The 12,177-nt window shown below is 39.1% G+C and overlaps 1 protein-coding gene across 1 annotated transcript in view; it reads right to left on the bottom strand.

Annotated features, from left to right (window-relative positions):
* Positions 1-12,177, bottom strand: part of DCHS2 (dachsous cadherin-related 2) — a 113,135-nt gene that overhangs the window by 62,676 nt on the left and 38,282 nt on the right. The window contains exon 3 of the mRNA XM_054066045.1: positions 3,672-3,863. Coding sequence (XP_053922020.1) covers positions 3,672-3,863 — 192 coding nt within the window. The remainder of the gene's footprint in view (positions 1-3,671; positions 3,864-12,177) is intronic.

Below are 12,177 nucleotides of genomic sequence, written 5' to 3'. Positions count from 1 at the left end.
CACATCTCGCCTTGCTCTGCAGTGAAATCAGAGAGGCGAGAAGCAACTGCAAGCTGGCTTATCAAACTACACTACAGCAAAATTGCCACTTACTATGGCAGAACACCAAATCTGGAAAAAATACAATTCCATGGGTGCCCAAGTATAGACCCCACAAGGCCCAAGTGAAACAAATTGCTATTTACTTCTCAGAGGCACTGCCTCATACTCTCTGTAGGCTCCCCACACGAGTTTGGAGGGGTTCGTATTACCAAGACTATTTAATAGTTCTAACAATTAAAATTATGTGGATTGTGACAGGTTTTCTTTAACAGCTACAGGCATTACTATTTGGTTGAAAGAAAAAGAGGTGATTGTCATCATAAAAAATGCAAATGAATAAACAAAAAGATTGAATTATGCATGACACATAGCAATAAAATTTGCCACTGTACAGCAGCAGCAGTGTGCGCTGATAAAAAAAAGTTTCCTCTATGAAAATGAACTCATGTTAAGACTCCTTAAGGCAGAAGTACAGAAAACAAGCATAAAAGAACCATAAATTTACATATCTAGTAGTTTGGAGACCCCCGACTCAATAAGAGGGGGAAAAAAAAAAGGAGTGTCCACTTCAGACACACTGTGAAGGCAAACAAAATGCCAAACTGAAGAATTAAAAACTTATCAAATCTAATTTGCACATGTTCAAAACCAGAAGGCTGTAATTTTGTCCCCTATGCTGCTTCACCTGATTTTTTTTTTCCAGAGAGAAAAGAATTTTAACCTCATTATAAGAAATTTTCAATTGACTGTAAATTCAAAGACCACTGAAATGCCTACCAAAACTGTCTCTGATCTGTCACAATCACAGAAATACACCTGTTGTGACTAAGGGTGCAGTTTGAACAGGGGGGTTGCCAGGCAGAGCTGACATATGAGTAACACAAGAGTCACCCTCACTACCAAAATCAGCACTGCCAGCTGAAAAGCCTAATACTAACATTATGATCAGTCTTGTCTCCACTTAATTAGCACGAGTGCTCCCACAAGTTCTCACAGGATGTTTATTTAACATCAGTTTACCAGAATCTGTTTTCCACGTGCCTCTCTATGGGCTCTTGAATGTGATTCCAGTTCTTCCATTACTCTTTCTACATAGTGCATAAAATAAGGATGAACACACTCCAAAACAATGTAATGGAGTGGGCATGAACAGGTGGAGGAAACTGATAGTTTTCTGTAAGATAAACTGAGCAACACCTGGCAAATATTTCTTTTCCTCCTCATTTCTAATTAACTTTGTTATTTTCTTTCCTTTGCATTTCTCTCCCTCTGCTTTGTCAAGTGACCCTTCACTCTTTCACTGTCTTTTCTGTACACGCTTCTCCCCTGCACAGCCTCTACTTTGAACCCCACACCTGACCTCTTTAATTCATCAAAATCAGATGCAAAAAGCAGAACGCCAGCAGATGAAATATCCTACTACAATTAAAAAACTGGAAGTGACTCGACGTAAGTTCATGTATACTGAAAATGGATGATAAATACTGAATTTAGGTGCTTCAGTATTTAGGCGTCAGACAAGCTAGTTTTTAGACAAGAAATCAGTGGGATCTATGAAGTACTGAACCCCAGTAAAAAGATCAAGTCCTGCCTGTCACTGACAAGGCAATCAAAAATTGAATCCCCTTCCTCTATTACTGAACTTCTGAAAAGACAAGGTCCCTAAAAGCAGGTAAATCACAGACCATTTTAAAAACTAAATACAGCTTCAATGCACTGGCATTCTCCTTTAGCTTTTGACTAAGATTTATCACTAGAGCATGAATTTAACCAAAAAAATGCATCTAGTTTTTTTACGTAAACTACTTTCTTTCACATTTTCAAAATAATCTTCTGGACCACACTGGATATCTGAGAAACTTATCAGAACTTCATTGCAAATCTCCAGCTCTCTAACAAAGACTAACCTTGATAGTTCAGATATGTGTATGTGTCCTTTACATTTATAGAGCTTCAAATCATGTATATGAAGGGGAAAAAAATGAAAGGATGAACTATAGCAGACTTTTCTGCTGTTATATGTTGTAATACTGACTACTTTGCTCTTTAAGACTTGGAAACCTGTACACATGTGCTACAAAACTTTGCCTAGAAAGGAATTTTGAAGACAGAAATGACAAATCAGAGAAATTCCAAAATCGGTACATTGACTTATTTCTGCTGAAAAGATTATAGACACTGTCCTAACAAAGAGACTTCCATTGTTAAATTATTAGATGTTCAAATAAGACAGACTTAGGGAACAAACACACAAACAAACTAACCATATTCATATCCAATTTTTTCTGTTCAAAAGAAATCTATGGGGAAGAAAAGGCACACTGCTAAAGGCACTATTAATAGAAGAGAATGCTTCTGTAGCCCTGAAATAAATACTGAATAACAACAGCTAAAGAAAAAAGCAGATTAATTACTTAGCTATTACACATATATTCAAATTCAACAGCATACTAATATACCTTCAGCTACAAATACACCTCTCAAAATGCAGCAATTGATACCAAGCATCAACTGCAGCTTTTTATCTACTTATGAATATGGAAGTCACAGTTCATGAAGTCTCATCAGTACACTGTAGCACAAAGTACATGTATTGTTGTGTAAAATATGGTATCTCTAGGACAACTATTATAAACTTTTAAATTTATATTAGATGTGCTTAGGACAATACCTTAAATGCAAGCTTAATATCCAAAGTATGAAGTGAAAACTATGTATCCTGAAATAATTTAATTTCAATGATTCCAGCTGAAATTGTGCTGCAAAATGTGACCTGAATAATCTTAATCTGCAAATTTAAAAAAGTGTCCTTATGTGTCAATATTTGCAACCAACTAGTAACGTTTTCTTCAATGTCTTCACAGTTCACTACTAAAGCTCAAGGAAGACTGGTCTCCTTCTGGTCCCCTCATTACAAATACCTTTTGGATACTTTCCTAAGTGAAATCAGGAATCACTTTCTTCCAGTTCTTTTCAGGAGTCAGATTACCAAACTTTTCTGTGACACCCAGTAGACCAAGTATCCACATCCAGACATCTTGGTGCTTTCCAACCACAATGCATGTCTTTGCCAAACAGATATCTGAAATGGACTATCACAGGCACACACAACTACCCTGCCCTCACTGTACCATGAATACCCACCTCCAAGCACCAGCTCCTCCTCTAAAGTAGGAAAAACTTCAGACATGCTGCTGCAAGGAGGCTGTACCCAGCCGCAGCAGCTGCAATGGGATCTGCTGGTTAGAAAGGATGAGGAAAGTTATCCAGAAAAACCACTGGCACCCATAGTAGCCAGACAGTTCTGGCACAAGTTAGTGATTTATTACTGTTGCCCTCAACGTGAAAGTAAGGAACAGAGGTCCACTGGTTCCAAGCGGGGGAAATCAGCAGGCACTAACACATCCTAAAATGGTTTTCAATAACTTGCTCGGGAGTGATTTTGGATTTCACAGGCAATTTTAACAACTTTGGTCAAAATTTATGCTTTGTGAAGTATCAAATTCTGCCCTCTTTAAGGGCAAAAATCCTGCAATTTTCACATATGCCATTCTCTTTTAGAAGCATACAGAACACTCAAATCTGCAAACACATTCACAAACCCAGCAGTAAGGAAAGGCAAAACTTACTCCATCTGTAGCTTTTACTAAGAGATCATAAGTGGTTGGATCGCCTTCTCTGTCGATATCTTGAGACACACAGATCTGACCAGTACGTGGGTCAATCTGAAAGGCTTTGGATTTTTCATAATAATGGAATCCATCATAAAGAAAATACTCAATTTCACCAAACTGGTCAGCATCTGCATCTGTTGCTTTGACCTGCAGGGAAACAACAGAGATAAAAATGAAACCAGTGAAATGATTAGTCATCATTCAAAAAGGAAAAAAAAACCACAGACACTGTTCTAAATATACCTGTTTGTGTTTTAAAAGCAAATGTATACGCATATAATAAATACAACCACACTGCTACCTACACTACCTGTCTGCAGTTCGTAAAATAAGGACTCAACTACTGACAGAGTAATTCTTGCAACAAGAACAAAAGATCGACTAGACCTTGTCTGTATCAACTAGGCCTCATCTGTAATATTACTTGTTTATCTGTCAACAATTACTTCAAACAAGCAAACTCGCAGTGACTGGAAGAGCCACACACGTTGACATGTTAGTAGGTCATGCCCTAAGCTACTTTCCCTTCAGTGGAGGCAGGTCTGAAAACCACAGGACGCATAGATCAGAAAAGTGCTGCAGGACATTCTTACCTAATGTATTTTCTAACTCCCCAGAGCTTAACTTTGAAAGAGAGCTTGGTGCCACAGTGATCCACACAAGTTAAGGACCGGAGGGGCAAGCTGATCTCCAGTCCTCTCTTTGAGGAGCCAGAGCTCTACGAACACAACTAAACAGAACCGTCACATGAATGCACAGCACAAAGCAAGAGATACACAGACTGCAGTAAGTCCCTGCAAGAGACTTAATTACCTTGCCAGCGTAGTCTTGCATGTAGCCATAGCAGCTGAATGACAACCAAGCCTAACACTTTTTTTTCTTTTCAGCTGTATTAAGGAAATCTAAAAATCAGCATGAATTCCTCTGCAAATCCCAAACAAATGTTGTAAATAAATAGTTTAAAAAAACACTTCTTTCAAAGAGAGATTCCTCTGCAACCACATGGCATGAAGTGGGAAACAACATATATATACACACACATATGTATACTAAGTCCTACTGATCAGGAAAATGGGAGGCAGGAAAAAACCTAACTGGGTGATACTTAGAGGCTGGAGCAGGGCAATGGTAGGCATGGGGCAGGGTGACTGATCCAGGGCATAAAGTGAAATCCATGTGCTCCTCCCTTTCTTTCCAGCTAAGTCTTTCCATGCTTAAGTCTTCTTGTGTTACCAATGGATCAGACTAGACCAGTACGGTAGGTGTACATAAGATGCTTTCAGAAACTTGTGAAAACCTGGGGTGACTTCCAACATGTTGCATCACCCTCCCTCAGCTGTGTTTTAAAGGACTCACAAGGCATTATACACACAGCAGCGTCAATGCTCTTTACTTGAATGTGTGATTAAGGCAGTGACGAGCCAAGGAAATACTTAAAAGAACCCAATAATTTCCCAATGATTTAATACAGAACATAGCTGAAAGTCTTTTCTAACACTAAAATCCTTTCTTTTGATGCACAAGGGAGTGTGTGTGGGCAGAAATCAACATACCCTTTAAAATATTTCAATACATGATTGCTCTAGCAATACGTTTTGCCACTACCACATACATGTGCCCTGTGAGAAGAGGCTGAGGGAACTGGGCTTTTTTAACCTGGAGAAGAGAAAGTTTCAGGGGAATTGAACAGCCACCTTCCAGTGCCCAGGAGGAAGTTACCGGAAAGACAGCATACCACGCTCTCTGCTCAGGTGCAAGGCAGGAGATGGGTAAGATGTGTGAAGACTATTCAGTGCTAGAAGAGGCTCCCAGCCTCAGAGTCTGGAGATCCAACTGGACAGCCCTGAGCAGCCAAGGCTGCAACAGAGACCTGCCACTGCCTCCTCCACTCCCAGGGAGCTCAACAAATAAGGCTGCCCAGCTGTGTCCGTACCACGACACCACTGTGCTGCTTCACCAGCCACCAAAAGTCAAGTCAAGAGGATGCTCATGTGAAACTCCTGCTCTTTGGGCAAGAGGTGAATTGGTTAAATAAGTATTTGATAAACAGATTTTTTTTTCTGTCACTACTTGAGATACTTCAAGGATTTCTCCTCCTCAGTTGGTTTTAATTGTCACTTTACTTCAAACATGATAAATGCTATGTTTTTTCCATTAGCCTACCTGTGCGAGTACAATGCCTGAAGACCTTAATGAAGCTTCGGAAACCTTACTATTGCAAAGCCTGAGAGTTAAAATTAGCAGGAGCTCAAAGAGGAGATTTGCGCCAGCCATCACCTGCACCTATGCCGATAAGGTGAGACCCATGGACATCAATCACAGGCACAGCAAAAGCAAGGGTCTGCACATGACTGCCCGTGCAGATAAACATTTGGCACAGTTTTAGGCTGGGCTTAAAAAAGATAAAGCAGGTCAGGCCAGGAACTATTTCTAGCAATAAGTTTGGATGAGGTCATCCTGTTCTGGGGATGTAAATTAATTTAGCTGCATGGACACAAGCTGTGCCAGGTAATTTGCCCTCGGGGCCCCAGAACACTCCTTGGCTGCTTCTCCTACTAGTACAAACATGGCTTTAAAGACTAGCCGTGCTCACTTCTTCGCCCACAGAGGAATTGTTCTGGCATTATAATACTAAACTGTGACTGAATTAAAACCAAATGAATGAAAATATGGCTTGGAAAGGCTGAAAAGCACAGAAGTGGGGAAAAGGAAACCACGTAAGAAGTGCCAAGGCAAATTATAAAGCTAAAACTTACTCTAAAACAGTTATTTCCGTCAGAATTTTTTACAGACAGCCCAAAAAATACACATTATTTCAATTAGATGTTTTTTCCTTTCTTGGGATTTGTTTGTTTCTTTGTATTCAAGCACTCTGTGGACTTCACTTCCGCATGGGATGCTTGAGATTTCCTGTATTTCAAAAGAATTATCACTGTGAAAGCGATTGCCACATACTCCAATGTATCTCCTTTATTTTTCAAAATGGTTTCTCAGAGTACTGAAGGCCGTTATACCAGTTTCTGGTGCTGCAAATAGAAAGCTCCTCTATGGAAGCACTGTGGATGTAGAGCCCTTCATGCTTCTTTCATGCCCTTGTAGTTTGCATCCCACTGCCGCAGCACAAGGTGCAACACGCGGCCTCTCCTGACCCCAGCCCAACCACTGATTTTGAGTAACTTAAAGGCAAAACTCACGCTCCTCTTCAGCTGAACAAAGATCCAGCTGTATATAAATCAAATCTACAACACATGTACTTCACCTGCATTGCACTACGTGATTTCTATCATAAAAAATAATAAAACATAAGCCTAGTATGCTCTCAGTACACTGCCACCCTGATGCTACAGAACACTAATTCACTTGGCCCTTATAAGAAAAGTATTTCAACTTATTTCTTTTGTCTGACATCTAATGTGAGTGATAACACTGATAGGTACTGTCTCCCAGTGCCTACATGCAGTTACATGAGTAAACGCTAACATGTATGTCTGCAGTTGAGCATAGGTGATTAATTATGAGTGTGAAATTCGACAGTATTGCTAGAAGTTCAGCCCATTATGTCCAGTGACTTGTTTCCTGTGTTGTAAATTACACAGTCCTCAGAATCTGAACAGTACACGCAAAGGAATAATGAATGATTAATTTAAATAAAAATGCTTCCGTTCAAATCAATACAAATTTGAAGGTCTAATTGTGATCGACTTCAATTACTTCAACCATTTCTCAGGCAGCAGAGCTAAGTAGCAGTAATTTTGCCATTTATAAAAGTATGACCTTTCTCCCTGTTCAAGTCCTTCTCATCCATTCAATTTCAGCCCACTTAATATCCTTTTTTTAGTAACTCATCATGGAACCTTCGATCTGAAGAGGGAAGAAACTGGAACTGAAAGTGAACGAAAAATTTACTGTAACAGAGAGAGCCGAGATTGAATGGCACTACACTTGAGGTCAAGGGAGCAGTTAACTATTACTGATGCAAGCTGATTTAGGAGGAGGAAGCCAGTGAAAACACACGAACAAATTCAAGTTTTTCAAATACAGATGAAGGGAAGAATTTACCACAGATTTTAGAAATTAAAGGACATAGTAGTCACATCCAAAACACATCAGGTTATGATACTATACCACACTAGTACCAGTCTTACAGGGTTTTACAGCAGTTTAGTGCATGAGAGCTGTGAATTACAGCAGTCCAAACAGGAGGAAATTAAGGCAGCATCAGGGATTTTCACAGTGGATTGATCAAGGGTGTCGTATGTTGGCAATATCGTCGAGGTGATAGAGCTGAAAGGATTTATATGCCTTGGGAGATGGGGGAAGCAAGAGAGTGCCAAGCTATAACACCTCTGTTAGGCTGACTATGAGACTGAGATCTAGAATAAAAGAAAGAGGTGGAAATAAAAAGGGTTACGCTCATGGGGCTTTTTTCATTCTTTCACTAAATATGTTTTCCATACACTAAAATGAAGATGCATTAAGGAGTGTAAACTTGGAAATAAGGAAAGACAGGACAAAGTATTTCCCCAAGAAATGTTTTTAAAAGCCAACAAAAGTCATGGTTTGGACAGGTACTGGCTAGACTCCTCCAGTCCGTCATGCTTTCTGTAGCCTACATCCTTTACTGTGTGTAGGCTGTCTAGACTGCAAACTCATCAGAGAAAGTTTCTTCTGCCCTGCTGATGCTAACAATAAAGTAAGAAAGGGTCAGAATACAGATATCCTCTCAGGAGAAGGAAAATGGGGGACCTAGAGAAACATTATGGAGAAAAATTTTTAAAAAATCCTTGATCCATCAACATGATGCTTAAGCAGACATATTAATGCATGAAGAAAATAAATGGTGGAAACTGGTAGATACCGAAGGGTTTAAGAATATATTAAAAAAAAAAAAAATAGTCAGTCATTAAAGTAGACAGAATAAGACAATGTTGGAAGTACAGAAATTAACTTCATTTGCATATGGGAAGAGTGGCTAATCTCAGAGAAAATTAAACAAGCTGAACCATTGTGTAATTAAGCATCATTAACCTTACTGATGTCCACTTTAATCAAATAACATGTGCAGGTTTGAACGAATTAAAAAAATGCTGGCAATACACTTACACAGGAGGGAACAGAGACATCTTGTTCCATGTTATGCTAAATGTAGGTAAAGTCTTCACAGCTAACAGAAAGCAAATATTCAGCAGATCCTAAGTGGCTAATATTCACTTCAGTGGAACTATGACAACTCACAGAAACAGGCAGTCTGGCATCATATTTTACAGGCATGAAATAATATTATCAATAAATAACAAAAAGATTATAGAGATTTATATCATCTCCTAACGCCCAGACTACTTTAAACTCCGATTCACTTTAAGAGAAAAGTCCTCATTTTGATTTTTTTGTTTGCTTGCCTCCATTGCTTCAAAATGCTCAAGCCTATATTTCTGTGTCACCCTGCCATTTAGAAAAATTAATATAAAGTTCCTCTCTGTTGATTTAGATTTCTTTACTGTCTCCTAGGCATTGTTTCTTGCTTTATAACAACTGAATATATTTTGAAGAGCAGAGAAAATATTCAAAGTTATACACAAAATGGGAGAAATTACCTATGCACACAAAACCACATTGAAAAATAAGATCTTATTGACTGAGCAGATTAAAAAAATCAGGGCCATGCATTTTGCATACTATGGAAAGACCATTTTTAGGATTTAGAGTATGCAGCCTTAAAGCTGACTGCTTTGCAATGCTGAATTTCACATGTGAATGACCAGAATTAATTTCATGGCTTTCAGATTGACAGAATAAAAGTAGACTAAAATGAGAAAGAGCAGGCACATTGGCCAAATAACTCATGGCAATGGTCATCCCCAATAGCAATTAAATAAGATTAAAAAATATTAAATCAATTTTTCAGGGCTTAAAAATTGCTCCCATACCAACTACTTTGTCATATTTACTCCATTTGATTTCAGCGAAGCAATACGCAGCTTTCATAGTCCATAAAATCTGTCTGGGGACCCTTCATGTCAGAGTGCAAGGCAGAATTTACTTCTATGCATAAAAAGTGTGTTTAATATTTTCAGTTTTACTCATACTGCGAAAAGCAAGTTAATTGCCAGTAGTCAGCTTTAAAGAAAACAATGTAGGCTTAATAAAACCATACTGCACTACTCCAAAATATCTATCATCAACATGTAAGACAAGACACAACAGAGGGCTGCAGACATTTGGAAGCTACCAGGAAACTGAAAGAAAACAGTTCAGTGACAGAGTTATGCTGCTGCTGAATGTTATATGCATGGTTCTGTCCCGTAGACACCACCGATCCAAAATCCAACACCCTTCCAATTAAAGAATCGAAGGACATCAGGCCTGTTTATGGCAGTACAGCAATGCCTGATGGCAGTCCCTTACCAGATGACTGCTGCAGTTCCACATGTAAGTAACCCAAACATCACTGGAACAGGTGACCACCAGTACTTTGGAAAAATCAGTTACACAAAACCTTGATGATAGGTCCCTTGCTGAAAGGAAGGAGAGGAGCAGCCTGTGTTGGTGGCATGCCGTCAATAAAATGAGTCAAATGAGGTTGTAGAAGTACTGGTAATCGAATTACAGGTAGTTCTCATAAGTCATTTAGGTGCCTGTTCTCAAAAGCGTTCGGGTGCAGCGTATGAGCTGCCAAGAACACATATCATCAGACAGCTTAAATTCAGGGCCCCTACTTATAACCTTGTTTGGCAAGAAAACAGTATATAAAATACAAACCAAATGATCTTCACCTTCTAGCTGCCTGAGGCAGTGTGGACATTAATCCTTATTCCAAAGCTGAAAAGAGTTTTAATAAATACATTACTTTTCTGGATTTTTATCTGTCTCAGCATGCTAGATCGCTGCCCATTTCCCTGGTACCACAGGTTTAATGCACACAAACAGGAATAAAGCTTCAGGTCTACTTGCTTCAGTCCTAAAGGCATGAGCCTTGACTTCAAGAACATGAACTACTTGTGTGAATATTTAACAGCCTGTCCTTGAATAACAGCTGCAGGGACAACAGAGAAAGTCCTGCTCCTCAACCTTAACTGGGGTCTATCCAGAAAGCCATGAAATAAAATAACATCTGGAATTTAAGGTGAACATTCAACTAGCATTGTCACTCACTTTGCCAGCCACTAGAGGTACCACATACTCAAAAAACCCCAGCAAAATCCTGCCTTCTTGTTCTTGATGTGATGCAAAGTGTCTCCATTGTGCTAATCAGATGTAAATATTCCTGCTTTTTTTTCCACTTCCGTTAGCACAGTAATTACCACAATAACTGACAGCAAGCGTTACACAGACACGACCTTGCTAATCTCTCCTGCAGCAGATGCCAATTCCCCCACGTCGCTCCCAGAACTGTCATCAGTTTTCCAAAAGTGTTCATAAGTACTTCAATTCAAGTCCCACTAGGAACATTCATTAACTACATCTGAACAACTTTTAAATGGAAAGTATAGAAATCTAAGCACAAGCAGAGAGACGGCTGGACACAAACATACATGGGTGTCATGAGACACATCAGAACTTGCGCACTGGAGATGTCAACCATATAACTAGGGATGGCAGTCAGGCCCCTTAGAAAGTACATGGGTAGGTTAGTCCCATAAAAACTTCCTCTCCCATTTGGAAAGGAAGAGCTGCTCTCCCTACTCCTGCCCTGCTTGTTCCTTCTGTACTTGCCACCTTTGACACAAAGGAAAAAAAAAAACAACATAGCAACCAAACCCCACCCCTTTAACATAAAGGTGTGGAAAGCAACTCACTTTTTCTCAGCTGAGTTCCCCACAACCACCAGAGTGAGAACTGAACAACTGAGAACTTTTCTTCCTTAACTACATGGTGCAAAACATCATACAATGTGCTCAATTACGTACTCAATTATCACACAATGTACTCAATGACAGCACGTGGACTGTGCTTTTCACTGTAACATCAAGTAAGCATTATGTTTCTCAACGACAGTAGGGCTTTTGGTTTGGGCATTTCAAGCAGTTATGAAATGGTCTGGCAAATGCATGTTTTTGTGCTTACCTGCTTTTTTTTTTTGGTTGTGGTTGCCCTAATAAACTTCAAGGTTTTGAAATCATATAAGACTAACCCCATTTCATATATGAATCTCTCATAGAAGGTCACTGATTTGTATCTTCTTAATAACATTGATTTTTTGTAATAGTCTGTACCTTCCCTGAGACAAGTAAATGAAAGAAAACGTATCTTCCTTGACGAACAATTATGAGATTTTAGCTTTTTGCCTTCTCTGCTCTTCTACGTGTATAACTGATGACAAGGAACAAACTTGCCAATAAAAATATTGCCATATCTTTGATTTACTGCTTTCAGTTAGTCTACAGAAAGCAAGAGAAATGAAAATTAACAAAGGAGAAAACAGTATAAGTACATTACAGCATCCTACTCTGAAAATCAGGTA

The sequence above is a fragment of the Cuculus canorus genome, chromosome 4, assembly GCF_017976375.1.
Source record: "Cuculus canorus isolate bCucCan1 chromosome 4, bCucCan1.pri, whole genome shotgun sequence".
Classification (NCBI taxonomy): domain Eukaryota; kingdom Metazoa; phylum Chordata; class Aves; order Cuculiformes; family Cuculidae; genus Cuculus; species Cuculus canorus.
This window is presented reverse-complemented; position numbering and strand designations above follow the sequence as displayed.